At 35.3% G+C, this 27931-nt stretch overlaps 1 protein-coding gene across 10 annotated transcripts; it reads right to left on the reverse strand.

Moving 5' to 3' along the window:
- On the reverse strand, nt 1-26597 carry MS3_00002437 (uncharacterized protein; the record flags this gene model as incomplete). Of its 10 annotated transcripts, none has more annotated exons than XM_051210026.1 (12): nt 5-180; nt 1597-1749; nt 3752-3871; nt 5091-5171; nt 6144-6233; nt 7066-7187; nt 8711-8843; nt 11589-11664; nt 15976-16046; nt 19616-19697; nt 23449-23546; nt 26411-26596. In XM_051210026.1, coding segments are annotated over 12 exons (1314 nt in total), but the record flags the coding sequence as incomplete, so codon positions are not given. The 10 variants fall into 10 exon arrangements, with proteins under 10 accessions (XP_051075511.1, XP_051075512.1, XP_051075519.1 ...); XM_051210033.1 differs by having other exon boundaries at nt 6-249; nt 26411-26597; XM_051210034.1 differs by having other exon boundaries at nt 6-180; nt 1597-1772; nt 26411-26597.
- Nucleotides 26598-27931: the final 1334 nt, after the last annotated feature.

Here is a 27931-nt window from a genome sequence, read left to right on the forward strand (position 1 = left end):
GCTGGTTTTTGAGAAAAGACTCATTTATTTGAAAATTTACATTGATAAAATTTATCACACTGACAAATTAATCTTGATTTAATTGCAAATTTTTATGATTGCTTCATTGATCGTTTCAGCTGTATAACCTTCTGCACAATAGTTGTAAAGAGTGGACAAGTGTCCTCCAACTTCTGGAGCCTGAAGTCATTTCAAATAGAAAAGATCCTTTAAATTCTAATCAGATATGTTGTGTTTAGTCTGAATATCCTAACAGGAAATAATGAGTATTTTATAGTTTAATGAGTATATTATCACTAAAGTTAGATGATGAAATTCACAGTTGTTATGAAGTACACCAATGCGGCTTGTCCAAAACATGTGTCAAAATGAACGCCAAAACAAGTAAAGCTAAACAATCCATTAAGAGCAAATAACAAATATTCATCTCCATTCGTTGCTTAACGTAAAGTTGATGATGGTCATGAGATTGATCTTAACAAGGAATTCCTGGTGGTACAAAGGTGAATAAGTAGGTTGTTTTGAACTTTGGCCCTACGGATGTTCAATATTTTCCTGTATGTTCAGAAACAATTGGTACTTTGCTAAACCTATCCGGGAAGTATTCATTTATTATTCACAGTTGTTTCATTCACATCAGTTTTCTTTTTGTCTCTATTTTACGTCCATATTTCATATTATTCTCTTGGTGTCTATTTTTCATATATATAAATCCTTTAACAATGTGTTATCAGATTGTTGGAAATGTATGGGGCTAATATTCATTTTGTTGTGTAATCCGAAAACAACAATTGTTTCATTGTTTTCTTGGCTGTACTATTAATTCAAATAAGTCGTATTGAAAACCGCTGTTGATATGGTTTATTATGTGAGCGGAATCTGCAATCTATTTATTCAGTCGATTATTTGTCGTCTAACCAAGACCAATACTACATTTTACAGACACAGAAGTCTTCAGCTATATGTTTTGCAAGCTCTGAAGCCTGTCACATTCAGTGCCTAACATAAATATGTTATCTATGTACTCTGAATCAAACAGGTCTCAGATCAAGAGAACTGTATTTGAGGGATCTCAAGTAAAATTCATTATCTTATCACTTCTGCTGTCAACCTAAATGAAGTAGATAATAACAAACATTTTGTCGTACATGTAACTCCAATTCCTTCCTCCTCTGTAAATTATTTCTGTCAGCTGTGTTTTCACTTTAGAATCTATATTCAGTAACTCATCGTTCCAAACAAACCGACCTGGAATCATTGAGTGTTTATGATAGAGTAAAGCTGACATCATTTTGAATCAGAATTAAATTTTCATGCTACTTCTCTTTATACACTTATTACTAACAGAATGACTGACGTTCTAGGTTTCTCTGTCAACATTGTTTAAACATTTAAGATCTCTCATCTGGTAAAATTCGAGTGAAATTCAAAATAGCAGACCACAAGTGACGCACTCATGACTATGTCAACCGACTTAGAAAAGTGTACGCTTCTCAATAAAATATAAAGGGTCCATCAACATATGGAAGTGAGTTTGTGAAATAAATTAGGAGGAATGTGTTTAGAAGATTGGTCCACTCAGATGAAAGTATTTACCTGTTGCAGTGTGAAACATTTACTTTTGAACTGTTCATAGACGGATTCTGTACAATCCAACGTTTGATCGATAGTTGCCTTGGCAATAGGTTTATTTTCATTATTCATTACTTTCACTACTAATTTCATAGTATCTTCAATGAAATCTCTTCTCTGTCAAAAATCAAATTAAAACACTGTTAAAAGGTAGATAGATAAGTATACATAATATACGAGCAGAGTTTGTGAATGGTACGAATGAGTTGTCCTAAAAATCTTTTAACTTGAAACAAACGTATCAATATTAGCATCTTGTAAAAGTCAAACAGGTGAAGGCAGAATGTTCAGTGTTTTAATTCACATCACTGGTTGATCTCTCTTACATAGCTGTTTTATAAAGAAAGAAGCAATGGAAAGTTGTTTCATTCTAATGTGAACTTCTCGACAGTGTGGAAAGATGACCCCATCGAGAGTCGAACCCGTGATCATCACATCCCTGTGTGAGCTCTTCACCTTGAAACCACTGATTTTTCATATAATAGTTTTCATGTCTTATTAGGATCAGTCCATGATGTAAACAATGAAGTTCAACAATCTCTAAAGAGGACCTAGAATAGAAATGTCCGTCAGCGATCAAAAAATACTACAAAATAAATGAAGAGAAGTTAAACAACCCTAAATGGCTTTTTATGCTGATCTTATTGGTGAGAAGAGAATGATAATCATTTACGACGAGATTTTTTACTGTATAGATCTCTGGTTTCATTTTTAGATAAGTGGATGTTGAAAAACGCCTAGTTATGTTATGCTTTACACATTTATAAATAAAACAGTAACATATCTGTGAAGCCATTCACATAAGAGTAATTAACATCAATCAAGTATTGTTTGCGAATTCATAAAAGCACCTTGAATCTGGTGAACTGATCAGATGTTAGAATAGTATTATGGAATGTATCAAGCTATTTTTTGTACTTGCATTAGGTTGATTCACTTTGTATATCTCATACTACTGTGAAATTTGATGGTAATAATCAAAGTTTTGAAGAAACTGAAGATGCCACAGATATTTGTAATTCGACATCACTTTAACCGGTAACACTTTCTATAAATGAATCGTACCCATACAGTGAAATCAAAAGTCAGAAGGGAGGAGGTTAGAAAATATATTTGATAGGCCATCAATATATCGAGAAACGAATGATCTAATTGGCTAGCGGTTGCAGGAGAAGTTGAGCACGGCGTTCTCACTCGTGATCTGGTGCGGATGCATGACCTAGCGCTTTCAGATAAGTGAGTCCATTAAAACTAATGTGGTCAGCATCCAATGTCGAAAACTTACAGAGCTATTTATTTTGGGGATTTATATACCGCTACAAGACATTCGATGAATCAACTTTTGAAATCACATGATTACGTAATGAAATACTGAACATTGTGTTAAACTTATCAAGATATAGTTTACGCTTTCTACAAGGAAAAATTATTTGAGTCAGATAGGAACACTGTATTTAACACAATGGTATGAATTCATTCATTTACAGCTGAGAAACAATATTATTAACAATGGTAAGACACAAGCACTTAAAAACTGAATTCGTACCCATTACCCCAGATAGTAGAAATCTAGACTTGGTACATCATGGATAATACGATGGGTATGTTCATCGTAGTATACCTGGTTCGCGTTTGCACACAAGCAATAACACTGAAATGCGGGTAAATGCACCCGAGAAGTCTAAAATAAAAAAACATGTGCATCCTGGATACCATTGTTAATCGTCCTTCCAAACTTAATTAAGACTTGTGATAAAATGGCATTATTGAGACAGTGTGTAGAGCATTCAATTTTGTCATGAGAGACTGAATAATAACATCAACTTCGGGAAGACACTATCACTTAAAAATAGTACCATTACCACAAAAGTTTTCAGTGAGGTCGATTTGTGGGAAAGGCAATATATGTAAAAGTAGGATCAGAAATGTCTATACAGTTGAATATTTATGTCCAGACTATTGTGATAATTCTAGGAGAGAAATTCTATAAAATGTGTAATAGTGATAGGTTTTGCAGATATTGAAAACCAGTCTCGAAAATCATGTAACAATAAGTGGAAAAAAATTGGATACATTAACAGAGTTAAATAAGTAAAACTCAGGGGAAAAAACGCCTCACCTTCAATTTCAAACCAAGAATTTCTATTAGTAAGTTTTTGTCTTCTCCATTATTGGTCATCATTATCTGACGACGTAGAGTATGCAATGGAATATCACGTGAAGCGACAAAATCTTTCGGCTAAATGACAACAAAAACATAGAGATGTGTATCTAGTGTTTGCTTAAATTATGGAACTTCAATTCGATTGACAAAACACTAACATTTTGAGGCATCAATTTTGTTGATAGGAAATGACTGTATTAAATACAACCTAGTCTGCTGATCAATGTAGTCGAAACTTTTCCTACTTGAAACATTGTTCCAAACTGACGAATAGTCTAGGTGACTTTATCGGACTGTGCATTCGACATTTGGATAAAGGAACATTATTCATTCACTCATTTTTCCATGATCATATTATGTTGATCAGCGATGTTTCAATGGTGCTGCGTTTTTGCTAGATTGTAGTGTCGGTTAATATATTAGGCCCACATGGATTATTATAGCTTCTGGACAGACTTATTTATTCATTCTTCTTGAATCGTATTTTGACCTTGTCAATTGTTCGTTTTTGGATTAGGGTATATGTGTTCACTTCATATCCTATTGATTACATATCTGTAACTTATTTTTGTGTGACAATAAATATTGATCAACACTTGATTAAATGGAGTTGGCTCACACGCCTCCACTGTGCACCATTTCGCTTCACTTTCTTTTCTTCGCTCCTCCGATCTTTCGTCTGGATCAACGATTGTATGAAATATACGTATTTGAAATCCTTCCTCATATTCGACTTATTTTAATTCCCTTATTCACTAACGCGATTTAAGTCGATTATATAAGAGAATTGACGATATGTATACTTCAATAACAAACATTTACACAGCCAACCTGAAGTCAGATTAAGGGCCACCATAAGATATTAATTAATCGTAACCGTCGGTCAAATATCGTCTTTCTGTATTCTAACACCTAACTGAAACATATGGTATTGTGGTTAACAGACAGATTTGTTTTCAATTAATAACTTGTTTGTGAAAATCAGTTTCTAGTGTCGTCATCATTCACTCAAACAAGCATTCAATTGATCTTACCCTCAGTTCATCATCAGCGTATTTTCTTCCAAACAGTTGAGTGTCTCAAGTAGTATTTGAAAGAAATCGGATGGAAATTTTCAGTGGAAAACCCTATTAATTTCACTATTTGATAATCAAGACATTATTCAGCTGTAAATGATATCCATGTGTAACATGAAGTTTGTGAGCAATCTGTTAGCCGCTAAACTACAATAAGTTGATCATAAACACTTAGCAGTTTTATGGAAGTAATTACACATTAATTAAGTATGATTTACCTTCATTGGAGGTTCATCGTTCTCAGGTGAATCCTTGTTTCGACTTCCTTGAAATTCACCAACGTGTAATTTACCCATATTCTATCAAAAAACAAGTAAACAAATCGCATTAAATTTGATTATCACAATTGTCTACCATTTCTTATTTAAAAGTCAGATCAATTTAAAGACTTCATTTCGATTTGAGAAACAATAAACCTACCATTATATGCAAAGATATATAATGACTAGCAATGGAATCAAGGACGTGCTTTTCGTCCTATTCGGGTCTCATCGGTTGGATGTACCTGCACCTCAGAGTTGATGTTCATAGCTGATGAGTCCCGAATAGGACAAAACGAACGTCAAACTGGATTCTACAGTTAGCCAATATCCATCTTTGCATATAATGCTTTTGAATTAAGGCTATATCGATGCAATACACAGTATGCACATATGTCAATAAGAGATTGATCAATTACAATCCTAGACATCAATGGGAATACTCAAACAAACAATACCAAGTGAATATAAACCTATCAGTTTGATGAATATCAAAAGAGCATTCATTAGTACTCTTAATTATTGTTTAAGAAATCATCGTTTATACTGTGTTTGGTATGAGTCCATTGTAGTTCCTCTCTTTGTCACCGACACTTGTTGTTTAATGTTAAAATAATATTCAGAATTTTTTATTTTTTTATTTATTTAAAAATAAGTATTAGTACGAGGAGGCATCAAACAGATATGCGTCACATACATCATTCGACTTTTGGGCTGAGATAGTACCCAGGTGCCCAAACCGAAACAGGTGATTTTCTTATGGGGCCACGCCCCAAATGTCTGGTCCACAAGGCAGTGGAGCAACGTCAGGAGATGCAGTCCCATGTTAGCTGGTGACCAATAATTGGTTCATACTCCATTTTTCCTTCAGGATCCTGGCGCCCATGTATGTGCATGACAATGTATTACAGTTTTTATCAGTACTTGTTCGATTGTCAAGTTAGCAGTGTAACATTGCCTGTCATTACCAAATTGAGAGTGTCATATATGATGAATTTTATAAGTTCTTACCGTATCACCATATCTCTGAACATGACTAAGATTCGTTTCACGCTTAACCTCTCTATACTGTTGGTCGAGTGTTCGTCGTGTCAATTGGTGCTTCAAAATGGAGAGAAATATTAAAAACATTAAATATATTCAATAAAGTGATTAATGTATAAGTAAGTGAAAGAATTTAGTGAATATGGGTTATTGTAAAGTTGTTTATTGGTAGTTTGTCTCCTTGTCTTCCATCACCGCCTGTATGGGTTCGAACTCAGTTCTAGCTACCGAGATTCATAGTTTATTGTCTGTCCAAAATTAAGTAAACTTCTATGCTTAGGATATAAGCCTGCTGTTTTTCGCTCTCATAACCGGCATTATTTTGATGTCGAGTCTACAATGTGGTTAATAACAACTGTTGTTCGACATCACACTACCATATACCATCCATCATAAAAATACATGGATCAACTAAACAGTTGAATAGGTGTTTTCTACGAACACCGTCATCACACAACAAAAAGTGATTGTTTAGACTGTGGTATCCAATAGACACAGGACTAAGTGTGCATAAAAATCAAAGCATGAGCTTTGAAAGTCGAAACTAGTCATTTAATCTAAAGAAATTCTGACTTGTAGTGTGTTTTATTTTAATATGTGCAACAAACGAGTCACTACACATGCTTGTATCCTGTATTAAATTGAGCTTCTTTAAAAGTAATCTGTTCAAACCGACCATTAAATAGGATTACATTAGTGAACTTCCATTTATTAATTAGTGTATGCGATATAGTTCTGAGAGCAGTTCAGTCGTGATTGACATCACTTAGGACTATTCCAAAATGGTAAACATCCAAAGCTTTCTTATATTTGATTATATGTCTAGAGTGATTTGATATTGTATTAGGTATGTTAAGTATATATAAATACAAATTTGTATAGAACATACTGTTTGTGAGTCAACAATCCAATCGTATGAGTATAAATCAGCCAGGCAAGCAACTATCTTTGGATCATCACAAAATGTAGCATAACTAGATTCAGTTGGACTAGCAGCTGTAGTCGCGTAAACTGTAAAGTAAAAGGGAAAATGTCGAGGAAATATTGGATGAACAATTCTTCCAAATGTAAAGTTACACATTCAAATTCTAAGCGATGAAAAAATATGAGTAAGGTTGTGTGGTCGCGAGCAATTAAGAGCCATGTAACACAGTCTCCAACAATTGGTCACACTAATACCACAAATCCTAACCGAGAGATCCGCACCTATTCAATTTATTTCAGTGGTCAGTTTTTTCATGGACTTATGTCATGTCTTAATTTGACTGTCCCTATCATTCTTCCAACCTACTCCTACAACATGCAGCATCGCGCACTAGGTAGTCGTTGGACGGACACACGTAATACGTATACTAAACATCACAAATGAGAAATATTCATTACGTCATAAGTCGATTTGCTATACTTAACTAGTACCCTACGTTTAACCTCACTTGTTGCTCCTAACAACACTAGAGATCCTATTGTTCATGATCAAGTTTATTCATCACTTCTGAAAATTCTTTTCATCCCAACGATCAACCCTTCTTTTATGACTTTCTTAGAGAATCATAAACGACTAACCATATTTCACAGAACTGAGTGCTTAAAATATGTTCTTACAAAACGGTTTGCATAGCATCAAACGGAGTGAACAATTCATAATCGACACAACAGAATATAGAACAAAACTGTCGAGAACTTTCTACAAACGACATCTAGACACACCATAATACCATCCACATTAAAGTATCCAGTGGGAAAATTCAACCATCTACGTTGATGGTTCCATCCTCAAAGCGATGAGATATTCTTGTAGTATTCATATCCCACTCACATGTCCAATGAAGTCTTTCAGTTCACACATATTTCATCCACAATAATATAGCTGTTCGCGATGCCTCTTCAGGTGTCTACTGAGCGTTGACTTGAATTCACAATGGAATTTACTTAAAAGAATGCTAATAACTGATGGAAAATAACAAAATTGTCATGATCCATATGTCTACATCTTCGTCGATGTGAAATGCTGAACTATAGAATCTTCACAATATCAATGTAGGCAAAACCATTATGTTGTATTTCATCTACAAACATTGTCCATTTCATCTCTGTTTTCATTCACTCAATATACAAGCCATAGGACACTTTGAACATATACATATATTTCCACTTGAATTGTAATACAATGCACACCTAACATGTGTCACATTGAAGTATGTTGATGTTGGAGCTCTTAGTTTTTCCTAGGACATTTGTCGACTAATGGATTCGTGATCACTGTTAATTTCATAACCGTATTCATGAAATTCCCACTGACGACGATATTGTTAAGTTAAAGAATGCAAACAGTCAATTGTACAGTGATAAATTTCACTTCTCATGTGGACATATCTGATGAAGTGTAAACCGTTACCCGTTATTCTTGTGAACTCCACAACTACAAACTTCAAATTGTTACATTAAATGATACACCAAAGATAATAATCAACTGAGCTAAATAGTGACATTATATCTGTGTTGTTAAAAAGGAACTGATTTGAAATTTCACTCACTATTTAAATTCGACGGTAATAATCCTTGAAACATGGATCCTGATTCACACGCTTCGATATAAATCACTAGTCTTGAATAACGTTTGTGTCTATGAAGGTATTTCAGCGTTGCCATAAATCGTTTGGCATATAACTTGAAGGAAATATACAGACATAGGAAATAAGATGAATTGATTATTCTGTTATAAATGTATGACACATAGCCGACTTGCATTATGAGTGACATGACTCAGACTCATTTAAAGTGGAGTAAATACATTCACTCTTCATCTTCCTCCAGATCTCAAGTCAGGGTATATTTTCATGTCATTCTCGACTAACTGGATGAAATTGAAGTCTCATTAGGAGACAGCAATTATGGTTCCGTTGTATGAGAAGTCATTGATCATATCTTTAGTTAAAACTTTATTAATCGAAACGTAAATACAGTTAAACATCTCCATTTGAGTAGGTATCCTTTTAAATTATCTATGTATCTAAAATTGAAACTAATAAAGGTGAATCTAGTGTATCAATATGATGATGACTATGATTGTGTATGTTTTATAGAGTTATCTAACGTCATTTCAAGTAATCATAATAATCAGATGACCAGGGATTTTCCAATCAACTACTAATGGGAAAATGAATATGTTACTTAGAGTCAATATAAATGCGTTGGTACGATGGAGAGTAGGGAGAGTAAGTTCTCACTCTCGAAATGCTCACACATGGCCACGTGCATATAACCACTGCCAGAGAAGTCCTACTCACTACCTTCTCGCACCACGAGTATTGTCTACGGAATCGAGAGGACGAAAAGCGAATATCCGGGTTTTATGGACACGAAGAGTTCACCTAGGGGAGTTAGAAAACCCTGATTCCAAATCAACGGTGTACATGGGCTCCGAGATCCTGATTGAACAAATAGCGTATGAACCAATCGTTGGTGACCGATTACCAAGGGATTGCATCTCCCGACGTTGCTCCACTGCCTTGTGGATGAGACGTTTAGGTCGAAAACTCAGAGTGTGGCCCCCTAAGAAAACCAGCTGTTTCGGTTTCGGAACCCAGACAGTATCCCAGCTCTCACATAAATCGAATGATTTATGTGGCGCATATCTATTTGGTGCTTTCTTGTGCCTATGTTTATGTGTTTAAATAAATAAACAAACAGTAAATAGATTTCTTCCCCAATATACGTGACATTATGATGGTTATATTAAACAACAAACTATGCAACATTAAGTCAAAATAAACAGAAGTTCAGTTTGAATTAATTAAGTAGGACCTATATAAATCGCTTTTCAATCATTCTTACACATATATTATTATCCTTGATAACTCCAAAGTGAATATCATGCACATACTGTGAGAGCATTTGACTAAGTTGACAAAGATCTTAAGTTTCCAAAATCAACACATATCAAACCTAATTAACGGTTATGAAGATCCAAACAATAGTGATTGCATCCATTCGTTTTCCCACAATTTTAATGAATAGGAATGATAGTCATATTCTGTAAAATTAGAAGAACGAATACACCAACTAATAACAGTGTATATGTGGCAGTATGAAGAAACCTATGGTTCGTCCTACCCGTTTATGACAGCATAATATTGGATGTGGAGAATTTCATTGTCTCGACAACCACTGGATCAGTGCGGTAATGATCTACATTTTCCTACATATACAACTATCATTACCATCCAATGTTACTGGTAGATAACAGTTTCAATCTCGTTGGGACTGAATACATAAGTCACTGATTATGTATTTGTTATAACGCTTGGTTTTACTTCGTCTAATGTTATAACGGTTGGGTTCCACGTTTACACGTATGGGACGTTAATTTACCTTAAACGATTATTTACACTGGATCCCTCCCAGTGTCTATTCTACAGGACGTCAACACAACTCAGATCAAGAACACGTAATTAGCCTGACCACAACGTGAATATATTTCCACGCTAAAAACCGACACAATCCACAACAATGAACAATCAATAACAAGTGTTTCACAATAATAAGGATAAGGGAATATATAACTTATTTGACATCTATCAGACTATCTACATGTCTGACTAATCAGACAACCAATCATGATCATTCTTATCCACACATCAGTATTCGGAACATTTTAGAATTCATGTTGATGGAGTTTTGTTCTCTGAGCTGGATGGTTTGGCAGTGGAGATTTCATCGTTCTTCTGAACGACATCATCAGCACAAACTTCAGATACAAGTGAAGTGTTTGAATTTCTTCATATGTGGTTCACAGCTTGTCCTGTACACCTCAATGTTGAATTGTTCTTGTTGACCTTGAATTTGTCATTGTTTACTCCTTTGTTTTGGTTGTGTATTCCATTGGTCTGATTTTTGTTCATATGTTTGTGCATAATTTTTCTGAATGATTGATAAATTGGATCGATTTGTTGATTACTGCAATCATTAGTTGTTTTCCGTTTCTTTGTTCATTTTTTTCACAATCTGCATTGACAAACAGAGCTTTCAGATTATGTGCATCTGATCGCTAACCAAGATGGAACAAACCGTGATTCTGGTTGTCGAGTCACTATCATCCGTCAAAAATAATCCACTGTAGTGAGTGACTGAGCATTTACTCTCTTTTACATACATTAGAACACTATCAACGAATTTGGTAAAACACTAGTTCAAAAGGTTGGTGGATCTAGTGACTTGAAATATGATTTATGGCAGTTGGAATCAGTATCATCTGTGAGTAAATCGTTACAGACTACTCCACAGGCTAAGCCTTATCAGTCAATTAAACAAGGAGACATAATCTAATCTACATCACAAAGTTGTCCGAAAATCACGTGATGAAAGATATAATTACCGAATTATAGATGCTAACGAACACTGATATACACTTACTTCATCATCAGGAAAAGCAATTAGACCCGGTGCACCATGATCAGTAAAGTATATGAATACATCATCATTTTTCCCACTGTGAAGAGAATATAAACAAATAATCTGATTAGTTAATCGATAAAGACCACTTTGATTGACAACAGCTAGAATGTCGTTTCAAATCACTGACTACTGAACAAGTGATTTACATCAACATGACGACATGGAAACAAACTTGATAAATTTATTTCGAATGAAAAATGAATGATTTATACTACTAAATCACATTACTCACGTCACTCTACTGACATTCTTCGCAAATCGATAGTGATTTCAGTGTACAAATTTAGTTAGACTATGCATAACATACATGATAAGACAACAAATAATTTTCAAATAAGTGGTCGTAGAAACGTTACACAGAAGGATGTAGTATCTCGAGACACCACTCATACTAGAGTATATGTACCTCATACATTTCAAAGTTGCATGTCATCGTGTAAACATAGAATTCGTGTTCGACTACTAATACTCATTAACTTCGCCTGTAGCTCTTCTAGAGTTATTGCCGGTCCCAAGCCCGGGTAAAGGAGGAGGCTTGGGCATGGGGTTAGCGACCCCATCTCGTAGAAGTCTAACTCACTGAAAACACGCTAACCAGAAAAATTATTCAAACCATTTAAACTCTGTCCTGGGAGTTAGAAGGTCTTCATTTAGAAGAGTTATGACTCCTCGTGGTGAAAGCCGAGTTCCTTCGGAAGTCGCGAGGCCGATTCCCCTTCTAACAACCAGAGCAACAATTTTTATAGGTAGATGGAACGTCCGGACAATATGGGAGACCAGACAAATAGCAACGGAAATGAGGAGATACAATTTGGTAGTACTGGGAATCAGCGAAACCCATTGGAACCATCCTGGACAACAAAGGCTAAATACGGGAGAGATGCTGTTATACTCTGGCCACGAAGAGGAAAATGCTCCACGCACTCAGGGAGTTGCTCTAATGCTACCAATAATAGCAACGACGACATTAAAGATTAATTTTACGGGCGGCTGCAGTCAATCATAGAGAAGCGCTCAAGAAAGGACCTCACTATTCTGATGGGAGATCTAAATGCCAAAGTCGGAATAGGCAACACCGGATATGAAGATATCATGGGACGAAATGGATTGACTGGGAGAGAGAAACGAAAGTGGGGAAAGATTTGCAAATCTATGTACATTCAAAAACTTTGTCATAGGAGGCACAATATTTCCACACAAACGTATACACAAAAGTACATGGATCTCACCGGACCACACCACAGAGAACTAAATAGATCATATTTGCATAAATAAAAAATTCCGAAGGACAATGGAAGGTGTGAGAACCATGAGGGAGAGGAACTGACATAGCTTCAGATCAACACCTAGTTATTGCCAATTTAAAACTAAAGCTAAAGGAGAACTGGACAACTGGACAAACAGCACTACAAAGGTTCAATACAGCCTTCCTTCGAGACACTGACAAACTCAATGAATTTAAGATAGCTCTCAACAACAGGTTCCAAGCCCTGCAAAATCTACTGAAGGAAGAAGAAACTACTATGGAGGACAACTGTAAAGGTATCAAAGAAGCATTAACTTCAAAGTGTCAAGAGGTTGTGGGCCTCAAGCTGGATTGCGTAAGGATCGGTCGTGCACAGACCAAATTGCAACACTACGGATCATCGTCGAACAATCAGTTGAGTGGAACTCATCACTATACATCAACTTCATTGATTATGAACAAACATTTGACAGTGTAGACAGGAGAAGGTTATGGAAACTTCTTCGACTCTACAGAGTTCCTTAGAAAATTCCCAACATTATCCGGAACTCATACGACGGACTACAGTGCACGGTCGTGCATGGAGGATAGCCGACAAATGTATTCCAAGTAAGGACCGGAGTCAGACAAGGCTGTCTACTCTCTTCCTTCCTCTTTCTCCTGGTGGTTGACTGGATTATGAAGAACTCGACATCTGATGGAAAACACGGCATACAATGGACAGCTCAGAACCAATTAGATGATTCGGACTTCGCAGATGACCTAGCCCTCCTATCACGTACACACGAACAGATGCAGATGAAGACAGCCAGTGTATCAGCAGTCTCTGCATCACTAGGCCTCAGCATACACAAGGGGAAAACCGAGGTCCTCAAATCCAAGACGAAGGACAGCAATACAATCACACTTGATGGCGTAACTCTGGAAGATGTAGAATCCTTCACATACCTGGGAAGCATCATCGATGAACAAGGAGGATCAGATGCAGACGTAAAGGCGAGAATTGGCAAAGCAAGGGCCACATTCCTTCAGTTGAAGAACATATGGAACTCAAAACAACTGTCATCTAATATCAAAGTGAGAATCTTCAATACGAACGTCAAGGCAGTTCTACTGTATGGAGCTAAAACTTGGAGAACTACAACAACCACCATCAAGAAATTACAAGTATTTACAAATAGCTGTCTTCGCAAGATAATCAACATCCATTGGCAGGATACCATCAGCAATAGCCTTCTGTGGGAGAGAACAAACCAACTTCCAGTTGAAGAAGAAATTAGGAAAAGACGATGGAAATGGATAGGACATACACTACGCATATCGTCAAACTGCATCACGAGGCCAGCCCTAACTTGGAATCCTGCAGGGGAACGGAAAAGGGGAGGACCAAACGACACATTACGTAGGATAATAGAAGAAGATATGAAAAGGATGAATAACAACTGGAAAGAGCTGGAAAGTATTACCCAGGACAGAGTTGGATGGAGAATGCCTATGCTCCTTCACGAGGAGTAACAAGCGTAAGAAAGTAAGTACTAATACTCATCAACTGGGAGCCAACACTCAGAATCCTCTACGGTCAACAATCATTTTCAAAGCTTGTTTCAACTTGAATGGAATCAATCCCCTTTAACACGATTTACTTTAATTTGGTTGATCAGTATGTGTAATGCTAGTGCAAAATCCATCAAATTCATACCATTTCACTCCTAAATCTATGGAGTTTTGAGACAACTAACTCAACTTCGTTGCATGAATCGATTTACTCAATCGAATGGTCACAATACAGAATGATAGATTGATTCATTGATTGAAAGATAGAAGCTCATAAGTTCATAATATGACAGATGAGTGTCACCTCTGAACGGATTAAATACCCATTAAATATATCGATTAATCTAACAAACAATTACAATAATGTAGTGTATGCCTGTCGACAGGTTTAATTAGTATGTTACACTAAACGGAAATGGAAAACCTGTCACCACAAATCCAGCAAGATCGGAATAAAGAGAATAGAAGGAAAATCGGAAGGAATTATTGACTGAAAGAATCATACAGAATATGAAGGCAAGATTCAACCTGAATGAAATCGATCCAATCTAACAGGTTCAATTCTACACAACATGGAATCAAATTCACACCACTTACTACACAGGTGTTCATACAGACAGTGCTATACTGTGGAAATAAGACGATGAGTGCCAATCCATAGGAAATATATATTCTATGTTTCCTCTATGGGAAGCTGATAGTTTTGATTCTCAAGTAAGCACACTTCGGAAATCAACACTGATCAGTAAATAACTGTAACAAAATTACTATCCAATAACCAAACAGTGCCAGTGAGAAATTTCTCACAACACACAAATAACACAACATATTAGACTGAAGAATTTCATTGTTGGATGTAGTTAATGAGAATTGGTGAATGATTACGAGAGAGATCTCACCGTTTCTGCAGTCCAGATTAACATGACAACCAACTCTGAAATGACTCGTAAATTCGGACTACTTTCAAATTCTGTCTGACTCTAATAACTATCATCACGACTTACAGTTTATACAACAAGAATTCAGATTCACACATCTGATTATAATCAATACTGACGAATCCCATTGCATTCTGTAATACACATTACAAAGTTTATCACTGAGTAAGAGGTTCTTGTCAACTGTCCCCAACCATCTTGCATCAAAGTATACTGGAATTGATATTGAGTGTATTTGTCTAGTGGCCACAATTCAACATCATCGATAGAATGCTTTGATCACTGAGGAGAAACAAACATAAAACTGATCATTATTGAAGAGAAACCAGTGTCAGTCTCTTGTATGGATGATGTTCAGTGGTTACTCTGTTTAGTGGGTGATAACCACTCTGACTGCGAGAATAGGCGATGTTTGTTCTCATTCAATGGAGAGTACCAGTCCCCTCAGTATTTGAGAATCATGTTACTGATGAGTGAAAAGTAGTATGCAATCGAGTTCAAGCAGATCTCCAAACTGATCTCCTTTCACTATTCAATGTGTATTAGGCTTATTGATATCATTATTTATGTTATGTAATACAAAAGTGTGACAATATAAACAACTTACCTTTTCAAAACTTTTCCACCAGCGCTTTGATCTCCTTTCAGAACTTTCAGAAACGTTTCCGAGTTGACTTTCTAAGAATAAAAGAAAATTATTTTGTATTTGTTGAATCAGAATGTTGAAAGATGAAATTTAAAAGGATCATCTATCAGATGTTGATGAATTGCAAATGCATTTTATTTCGTGTTGTATATAAGTACGGCTAACACTATTCATTTATTCAAAATTATCGGATAGAAGAACAAATCTATTTGTACAATCCTAACTGGAGTAAATTTAGTTGAGATAAAAAAAGAACAATACGCCATACCTATGACTATCCTCTCAGAAGCAGCTGAATTTGTAGATGCATACTGAAGTGGCAAACCATGGGAACTTTTCCATTGTTTCTGTAGATATCACTGGTGTACTGGTAAATACCAACGCAAAATTAGCTTCATAGTATGTCAAATTAAGCGTCCCTCCTAATCTATTGGGTAGGATATCACTAGCCACGTCCTAATCGAATCTTAAATTTAAGAATAGACTCTCCTTATCAGTGGTCAGTGACTTCGACGTATTTTTTCCCCACATACATGTACATTTTTAAAAGATTTTCAGAACAGCCAATCTCCATCAGTGTGCTATTAATAAACTCCAAATCCTTCTTTATGATATCATCTGAGCAAATCTTTTTGCTGTGCTTGTGAGACATCTAACCTGATTTCCTCTGTGGCAAACGGGTATACAAGTGTAGAACCGTGTGTACTGGACAGAAGAGGAGCTCTTTCTATACATGCTTATACTTAACGATCCGTCAACCCATCTACTTAACCAGATATCCGGAAATTTACGTTTATCCTCACACATCTTCACCAGTGTAAGTGATTGTCAGTTGTATACTATTGAGACGGCGTGGGAGTTCTTCATTATTGGTATTCCGCACTTCAATAATGAATGTGTCGTCATTGTGGTTGCAATATAGATCTAGCTTGTTGGTAGTTTTGTTAAACGTTCCATTTTCTAATTTAGCTAAGAAGAAATCAGCTAAAATTGGGCTTAGATGTGAGCCCATAGCTATTCCATCAGTTTTTCTATAATAAGTATTGTTCAAGACAAAATACACGTTCACCGTACAAACTAGGAGTAAATCTTGCAATCTATTGCAGGAAAGTAAATGTTGATTTGATTTGTCGATATTTGCTTACATATATACAACTCTCAAGGATCTACTGCTAGACTATGTTAAGTATACAAACTTCGAATGCGGTAAAGGAAGCTTTCGTAAAATGATTCATGAGGATATAAAAAATTCCACTACATTACGTCATCCCAACCCACTGCATACTCAAGATTATGCAGATAATTCATTGAGGAGTTGTGATGCAGTTCACGAAGATGGGTACTAGTTTGGTCAATGTTTGTCCTGTGGCAGGTTCCACTCTTTTAATTCATGTAAATTTCGTAATTCTAAGTGCTTTAAATGTGATGATATTGGACATATTCAGTCAGTCTGTAATACTAATGTTCATCTTATTGCAACTAATGTTAAGTCTTGTAAGTCTGATTCCATTAAGTCCAGTGTTCCTAATGATCATTTGTCATTATCAACGATTTCAAAAGACAGTGTAGATTCACATAGCAGTTCAGAGTTAAATGAAACCCAGAATTCTTGTGAGAGAACAGTTTCTAATCAATCGACTTATCAGATTTCTAATGTTATTGTACCAGATATGGTTTTTCCTAATGATTCGTGTATTTCTGATGAAATTCCTTTCAAATCCTAGGAAAATATGTTGAATGAACCTAGTCATGATCGAAAACCTGATGTATTTTTGATAGATGCTGATTTTTCTAATGATCCTTTAATCTGTAATGACATTCTTAATGAATTTGAGGAAACTATTCCAGAAGAGTCAAGTCTTGATGTCATACCAAATATTATTTGTCCTCATAATGCATTTGTTCCTTGTGGGAAACTTGTCCAGTGCGAAGCACAAGTACTAAATGAGCTCGAGTTTGATTACAATTCGGGTGATTTCATATCAACTGCTGTTTATCCTTATCACAAAAACACTTCTAATGTTTACTCTAACCAATGTGAGAAATATGTTTTAAATGAAGCAACATCATTCATAAATTGGGGATATAAAGATCCAACATTATTTCGTGGGGGAGGATAGTGTTAGGAAATCTGTGCTATAAATTCTAGATAATGGTTTCGGTACACAACCGACACGGCGATTGTATACCACCCGAGGAACCAGGTGAGTCTGTTCCGATTTCGTTTGTTAATTCCAATACTAATGAGCACATTCTAGATCATACAGAGTTTTTATCCAATACAATGTCGGACAGACACGGGATGAACTGAAGAAGAAGACGCACAATCGACTACAGACAATTAGACTCTAATATAATCTGTGGCGGATGTGGTGTTTGAATGAATTAATGATTCCTTTGTACTTGTTGAATGCTTGATTTCGAATTGTAAATACAGTACATTCGTTCGTGCTTATCTGTTACTTCTTGATCCGATTACGTTATTTCTGGAATTCTTAGTTCATACTATAATTCAAATACTTCTGATTATCACACAAACCCATTCTAAATCATTTCTCTATATGAAGTACTTCACCTTTAAATTTTCCAGACTCTGGAATAATCTACCACAATCTGTCCATACGATAAAATCACTCTTATTTTTTGTTCGCTGCATTGATGCATACTGCTCCTCTGAAAATGCATTGAATGTTCTAGCGCCTGTAAGTGTATCATATTCCGCAAGTGAAATTATAGGAACTTTAAATGTTTAGCCATTCTTATTAATGAATTCCATATGTAAAACCACCTACATGCTGTCAATTTACGTTAACACTATCCGTAGCATAGTTAACTAATTTGAATAATGTCTAACATGAACAGTATATCACTGGGTCACATGACACATGCATTATGGTAAAGCTGATTGACATAAATTCTCTTCGTATTGTTTTACTTGTATCTTCACATTGTTATTTAGGACTGTAATTGATCAATCTCATGTTAATATATGTGCATCCTGTGCGGATTGCCTCAGAGTTGATGTTCACTCCGAGACTAGAACCCAGTACCGTTCGCTTCAAACAACATCGCGTTATCTACTTAGCTACTGAGTCATAATAGACAATATTGAGGTAATACGTACACTATGCACGTATGTCGATAAGAGACTGATCAGTTGCAGTCCTAAACATCAATGGAAAATTCCAGTAAATAATACCAAGTGAATTTAAAATTCACCCATTGTACATGCAAGTGACTGTCAGGACTCAGTAGGTGAATGGAGAACGCGATGGCATTTGAAGTGAACGACATTGGGTTCGAGTCCCGGAGTGAACGTCAACCCTAAGATGCAGGTACATCCAGCTGACGATTCCTAAATAGGACGAGACGTGCGTCAAACTGAATTCCACTGATAATCACTATCTGTCTTTGCATATATAATGTTACTATTTATATCAAATTGATCATACCTATAAACTGGCGTGAATTCTGTAAGTATTATTTTCAGAATATAAAATTATTATTATTCCCTTAGATTAGATCAGATTGATCGGAATATGGAATTTGAACAATGTATACAAAAATTAAAATCAACCATAAAGTAAACATAATTACTTACTTTACCCTTATAATCGATCACAACTCCTTTATACCAATCTCTATGGCTATAATCATTGAAAATTTTTCCACGAAATGGATTCCTAAATGATTGATACAAAACGATATGAAAATCATTTAAACATAAGTCACAAATTAAAACTATAATGTGAATGAATATTGATGGAGATTATCAGATATTGGCACAGTTGTAGGTACAGTTGCTAGGTGGATGGTTTAGTTGTGATATTTATTAGACATCTATTTCATAGAAAGGGGTTGATTGCCATTGGAAGAAAAGATCAACACTTAAGATATGCTATTATTTTCAACAACTGAATCATAGATTTCAACAATAGATTCAGAGTTAGTACTTCTGTAGTGAACCAGAACACAAGTGGGGACAATAGAATGTATTTAAACACAAAATTACAGAATCACTTAGTAAAATCAGAGAACCACGCAGTAAGCACTTCATTTGCAAAATATCAATCAATTGTCTCAAACTTGATTATTCTTTCGTTTTCAAACCAATCATTCTTTGTCAGAATGGGTTTTGTGAAGATTTTAGAAATTTCACAGATTGAAATCATGAGTCTCACGGGGGGCGGGATCGAGGATGAGCATTGCTGAGGAGTCCCATACTAGGACGAAACGGCCGTCCAGTGCTTCCAGGTTTTCCATGGTGACCTACCTTCAATTGACTGAGGATTTCAATCTGTGCAATCATTTTTTGTTGTCTTTCTCTTTTCTTCGATCTTCATAACCTTCTGCCTTGAGGCATTTCACTTTCTATTGGTGTTACATACTACTTATATCTGTTGACATCTATAACATACATCATACTTTATCGAAAGAGATCAATTGTTTTTATGGATATCGATATTGATTTTACCTTCATTAAAAAATTTATTCGACTCAAAGAGAGAACATTTCCTAATTCTCATGGATAAACTAACTTTCATTAAATTAATAAATTCACAGGAATGATAAGGGTGAGACTATCAATTATGAATAAACCAATCAGATTTAAGATAACTAGTGTCAGATTTTGGCGCGAAATTCACTCATTCATTCAGATAAATAGAGTTTTGGCATTATAAAGCTGATATCAGTTCATGATGTGAAAACCCTAAATTTAATATCTAACCCTAACTATCAACTGTAATTCATCATTCGAATTCTTTACACTAATTTATAACCTTCATTTAGTCCTAGATATTAGGTGAACACTTTTAAGATTATTTCCTGTGATGGTGAAGATTTGTAGCTCAGGTGGATGATTTTGATGGAGTTTTGTTCTCTGAGCTAGATGGTGACATCAAGTTCACAATAGAACAGGAGTCAAACAAAAAACTATCATTCTTGGATATATTAATCACTAGAACCGACACAGGAAAACTGAAAACTCAAGTGTATAGGAAACCGACCCATACAGATCAAATTCTCAACTACAATAGCAACAACCCAAGAGCTCATAAAATCAACTGCGTACACATTTTGTTCAAAAGGGCGAGGACACACTACAGCACACTGGCAACACGAAAAAAAGAAGATAAATACCTGAAGGACGTACTTCAAAAGAACGGCTGCCCAATCAACTTCATCAAAAAATATTAACCGTACGTAGCATCAGAACTTAAGTCAAGCACAGAAATCAACAAAAGGATCGCCCTGCCATACATAAAAGGAACCTTCGGGATAGGTGTGGCACACAAACCGACAAAATCACTACAATCAATCCTATGCAAACCGAAGGATGAAATAACAAAAGAATACAAATCAAACATCACCTACAAAATAAATTTTGCCAACTGCGAAAAACACTACATCGGACAAAGTGGACGCCCTCTTCACCTTCGCCTACATGAACATCAATTAGCAGTCAAACGCCATGATATCTCCTCACTTATATCAATACACGTGGACAACTGTGGACACTCATTCGATTGGAAAAATGTAGAAATCTTGGACAGAGGAAATTCCAAAAACACCAAAGAATTTTTAGAAGCTTGGCACTTATGTCAATCAGAAATAAACAAGCACACTGAAATCGATCCAACTTAAGACATAGGAACAAAAACCAAATCAATGGGTGACACAACCAAAACAAAGGAGTAAACAATGATAAATTTAAGGTCAATAAGAAACAATCAACATCGAGGTGTGCAGGACTAGCTGTGAACCACATATAGAGAAATTCGAACACTTCACTTCTATCTGAAGTTTGTGTTGATGATGTCGTTCAGAAGAACGATGAATGCTCCATGACCAAACTATCCAGCTCAGAGAACAAAACTCCATCAAAAATTATTTCCTGAGTTTATTTGATTTTAAATTACCAAATTGGTATAACATAATAAGCTTATGGTTGATTAATAATTGAACAGTGTCCAGTGTTATGTTTGTCAACAGTTTGAAATTTTGATTTCAATATATCAGACATGTTATTAGTGTAACTACTAGTTGAAATGAATTGACATTGTGAAGATTGTTTTGAGGCTTTAGATCGGTTTCCAGTCGATTATTACCATGTTACTTACAAGGTGTAAGTCAGTTGTTTAAATTTTGCACAGAAATTTGACTGGAGATGCATTTAGATACTTTCGAGAATATAAACATTCAGAGTGTCACTTCAGTTGAAATCTATTCGTTTTCATAAGGACACTTCATCTCAGTGATAAGTTTCAAAACAGAATGACGTCAGATAGAGGATGATTGAAAGTCACAAAGTGATGGACAGATGTTTTAATCCATTTAACAACTCTTAAGTAATGCTTATGCACTCGCTCACGATCCCACAAGGAATCAAAGATAGAAACTTCTGATTTTTTGACCAGCATATTTTTTATTCAGTTTAATATGTGTGTGATTTCGTCGTTCATGGACTCTTTCAAGAATTCAATTGTCTACAATTTGGTATATGAAACAGATTTTAAGACCTGTAACCTAATGATGGAAATACAAGTGATTAAAAATGAATCACTCTTGGACTATTAGATGTGACATGTTTAGATTATTCTTCATATTTCACACATATACATTTTTAAAAATAAATTTCACATTATATTATCTTGCAATAGGAACAAGTTGGTATTATCCATAAAGTATGTATAAGGTATTTTCTTCAACAAAGTACCACCTAACTGTGCCAAATCCAAAGTATACTATATGTTCACCATAAAGCATAGACACTTCAACGTGTTCACCATGTGACCTGAATATTTTCCTTTAATAATGTTTGGGTATTAGTCAGTCAGTAACAACGTAGAACTTCGTGTGTACGTACATCAGTTCGAATTGACATACCACATTAGAACAGAGATACAATTTTGGATTCAAATCCCGTAGTGGTAGAGGTAATAAAAGTATAATCAGTAATCGGAAAGATTAGGGTTTGTAGATGTTATTTAAGGAGTATAATCCAGTGAAATAGATTTAAAAAGAGAAAAAGAAAAGGGACATGAAGAATTCAGATGATTAGAGTTTGGGAGAATATAAATAGTGGATGCACCTGCGCCATTACAAACGATCTTCAGCCATATCATTCAAGGTCTCTAACCATCGGTTGCTATCATCTCGCTGATTCAGGTAGTCTACACATGGCTCAGTCCAGTTGTTAGTGACTTCATATGGGTATCAAAGGGTAAGTGAATTCAATGCATTATGTTTCAGTATATATTTATCCAATCATTGGGAATCAAACAGTTGTAAGTAGGCACCAATTACTGACAATGGAAGTGGATTCTAGTCAGTTAGTTCACTTCCTTATAAGTTATACTATATAAATTATTCAATAATTAGTCAATAACAATACTAATTTATACATTACAAAAATATTTAGTTATTACTTACATCTTATTATGAGCGATATCATCATACATCATTGTGATAATATGTTCAGGTTTTATACCCTTCGAACGTAATACATGGTAAGCATGACAGACATCTGCCTAAATTTGTAAAAAGAATATCATTTAATAAGCAACTTATGTATATATACATACCTTATTATTGAGTATCAACTACCGAAGAAACTTTGATTTGCTTGTTTACTTACGTATTTATGTCCCACTCACTACCTCAGGGGTCTTTTCCTAATTCCACTTCAGATGGAAGCTGGTCTGTTCTGTATCACAGAAAGCTGTTACTGATGGTATCCGGCAAACAGACATTGAGTATCTTACGTAGACAACTGTTCATAAATACTTGTACCTTCTTGATGATGGTTGTTGTAGTTCTCCAAGTTTCAGCTTCATATAACAGAATCGTCTTGACGTTCATATTGAAGATTCTGACTTTGATATTGGTTGATAGTTGTTTTGAGTTTCATATATTCTCCAACTGTAGGAATGCCACCCTTAATTTGGCAATCGTTGTTATTACGTCTGCGTCAGATCCTCCTTGTTCATCGATGATGCTGTCCAGGTATCTGAAACTTTCCACCTCTCCCATAGTATCTCCATCAAATGTGATTATGTTCTTCGTGTTGTATTTGATGATCTTGGTTTTTCCCTTGTGTAAACTGAGGCTTTCTGGTGTAAAGGCTACTGCTAAACTGCTTGTCTTGATCTGCATTCGTTGAAGTTTATGAGACAAAAAAGCTAGATCATCTACGAAGTCCAAATTGTCTAGTTGCATGCAAGCTGTCCATCTTCTCAGGTACACTGTGGTATGAAAAAAGATTTCACAATGTCATCGTATCCACATTGTCAAACGCATATTCATAGTCTATGGAGTTAAGGTAAAGTGGTAAATTCGATCCAATTGATTGCTTAATAATGATCCGTAGTATCTCGATTTGGTATGTATACGACCGTACTCACGAAATCCAGCCTGTTGATCTCAACGTTGGACATCTGCTGCATCTTTCATTCAGTTTAGCAACACATTTGAAAACGTTATCTGGTGCTGATATTAGTGGTATGCTCTGTAGTTCTCACACTTGAAACGTCTTTTCTGCAGCATCCCTACTTCTAGTCTGTCAGTACTTGCTCTTCCTCCTAAATCTTTCTGAAATCCACATTGAACATCTTCGCAGTCACTTCTATATCTGACTTCAGTCCTTCAAATGGTACACTGTCCGGTTACCCGGCCTTGCCATTTCTGATTTGCCTAATGAACTTGCTGGTTTCTTATATTACTGATTTTGTATCATTTGTAGGTAGGTCTGTATGCGCTGCTCCGATGTCCAATGGGTTCACTGAGGCTGATTTATTCAAAAGCTCTTCAAAGCGTTCTACTTATTTATTTAGCTGCTCTTGAATCTCAGTGATTGGATTACCTTCTTTATAATCAATCAATTCTGTTTGATGACACAGTTAAGTGAACTGGAAACGTAACACACTTCAATTGATGTTATCTAGGTAGTTGAAAAATATATAAACTAAAGTAGGAGAAATTTAGTTGTGGTATATTTTTACCATCTTTCTTGTACTATGAATTACATAATATCTTATTGAGTTATAGGGTGCCCATTTCAATTAAATAAAAACCTAGTTTAAAATCTTTCAATAATTCATTAGTACAGAGCTTTCCAGGCACTTCCATCAGCAGTTTCATGTGACGGTTGTGCAAGATTGCAAATATCACAAAGTCTGTTGTCATACACGTTTTCGTCATTGTTGTCGTCTCCTCTGAGTTAATTGAAACAATTCCCTCTTCGTCATTGCTTAACGTTGCATCCATATCGACGTTATTTTGATAGTCGGTAACTTACAAAAAATGAAGGAAGAACATTAAGTGTTCACGCAAGTCCTTTATGAAAAATTATAATAACACTAATCAAATTACCTCCTTCGTCTATTAGGCTGTGAAGAACCGCTAGGTGTTTTACGGCCATTTCTCTAACATACGAATTTAATATATGGCTTCCGATCCCTATGGAAATGAGAATCTCGCACCGCATAATGGCAGTACGTAGCTCTTTCATAAGTTCTAATGGCGCTCTTCAACGCTTCAAAAGATTGGAACGCTACGAGATACAATGTACTCAAGAATAGGTTGTCAGTTTCTGTGACAACGTGAGAAACGACAGAGCTTGTGCTTTGCACGTTACTACTGTCCATAATTGGTAGAAAATGTGCTCTATCGACAAATACTGACATTTTATAAAAAATTTTAAGACATAAATAACCAATTATAACGAATTTAAAACTAGCCATTTAATTGGACAAAACGGGATGAGAAAAATATTGGAAAATGGGATGAAAAAACTTTTTTAAAGGGTTAAAAAAAATTACAAAAATAGCCAGTCGCTTAATGATATTCGATGGTCTAGCTTCGATTGACTCAAGATTTTAATCAGTGAAATTTCTAAAAATATCCACAAAACCCATTCTGATAATAATTATCTGCTCACTAGTGACTGACTTCAAGAGATACTCCTGAGAAGCCGTTACCAGTGGAGTTCAGCCAGGCCTATTGTGAGATATCAACTCACTGAAGGCAATGATGTACGGTGGTGCAACTTAGTGGATTGATTGAAGTTAGACACTGAGACCGTCGGATCCCGGCCAGCTCAGCGGTCTAGTTGGTTAAGCGCCTGGCGCGAGACTGATAATTCCTGAGTTCAAATCACGCGAGGTGCGGGATGGTGGATGTGCACTGTTGAGGAGTTCCACACTAAGACGAAACGGCCGTCCAATGTTCCCAGGTTTTTCATGGTGGTCTAGCTTCAAATGACTCATGATTTCAATCAATGGAAGTTAGTATAACTATCATAAAATTTAATTGGGTTAGTAACATACATTCTAATATAGTTTATTACTTATATTCATTGATTGTTTACTCATTATAATCAATAATGCTTACTTACTTGATGTCTATAATTGTAAAAACCATTAGATCCAGCAACTAAAATAGCCCATTTATTCTTATCACTAAGATTTTCATCAAAATATTCAATTGTTGAATTGAATCTTGATTGAACTAATACAATAGATAAACAATGAATAAGTAATAGAGAAAATCGTAACATTCTATTGAATGATGCTTCATGAATCTATTCAGAGATGATTTATATATTTATAGTAAAATGACATGGATACATTTCAACCCACGTAATGAACTTTGAATCCAACTAAGTAGTCATATCATTCATGCATATCATTTTTGTATTTTTTTCGTTGTTTTTTTCTCTTGAAATGTTTATCAGAATAATAACAAGTTCAATGTACAATAGTTTTTTTTTAATTATCTTTGTTTACATGGTAACAATAAAACCATAAAATGAACTTGAATATTATTAAGATTAAAGTGTAAAACTGTTTTTTTTTTGTTTTTTGTTTTCTTTTTAAGCATTCAGACTTTATTATTATTGAAGATAATTTTATAATTCATTTGAATAAAGAAATAATTATGATTTCATTCATAATTGGTTGACCATAAATGTTCTGGTACAGAAGAGAGTGGAGAGAGTGAACTCTTCCTCTTGAAATGATCTCATATGATTACGTGAATACAACCAATGACAGGGAAGTTCCAGTCAATGCCTTCTCGTTGTGGGTGTAATGTTTACGAAATTGAGAGGATGGAAAGTGAATGTCCAGAACTTATAAGGGTTGGTGGACATGGAGAGTTCAAATAGGGGAGTTGAAAAACCTTGATTCTAAACTATTGATGTACATGGACTCTAGCATCCCGAAAGAACAAATGGCATACTTACTTACTTACTTACTTACTTACTTACTTACTTACTTACTTACTTACTTACTTACTTACGCCTGTTACTCCCAATGGAGCATAGGCCTTTGACCAGCATTCTCCAATCCACTCTGTCCTCGGCCTTCTTTTCTAGTTCCATCCAGAAAAAATTAATAAAGATTGATGCAGAATAATAAATGAATTCACTTGATTTCGTTAGGTTCTCATCAGCTGCTTACAATCTAAAATTAACTTTACTACAGATATTGACATACTTATACATAAGAGAGTGATTAAGGATGAATATATGTATATCATGATGTAGTGAAGATTCCGATAGAGTTAATGAGATCGTATATATACTTTCTGTTCTGTGAATTAGTATTTTGACAAGTGCCTTTTTCTAATTGATAAGACAAAAACTATTGAAATGGAGATAAATCCCATTTTGTGTACCTTTCAACGCTTAGTTTAAACGATGGACACATGTAATGGGATTTATCTCAATTTCAATAGTTTTTGTTTAGTCAATTAGAAAAAGGCACTTGTTAAAACACTTTGACAAAACAGAAAGAATATTTACTGTCAATACTTTAGAAGAAGAAGTTATGAATGTTGAAAAGTGTTTAAAGAATAATGGATACCCACTGAAATTAATTGAGAAGTATGGAAATAGTGAAGATAAGAAACCCAA

Source organism: Schistosoma haematobium, chromosome 1, assembly GCF_000699445.3.
Source record: "Schistosoma haematobium chromosome 1, whole genome shotgun sequence".
In the NCBI taxonomy this organism is placed as follows: Eukaryota; Metazoa; Platyhelminthes; class Trematoda; order Strigeidida; family Schistosomatidae; genus Schistosoma; species Schistosoma haematobium.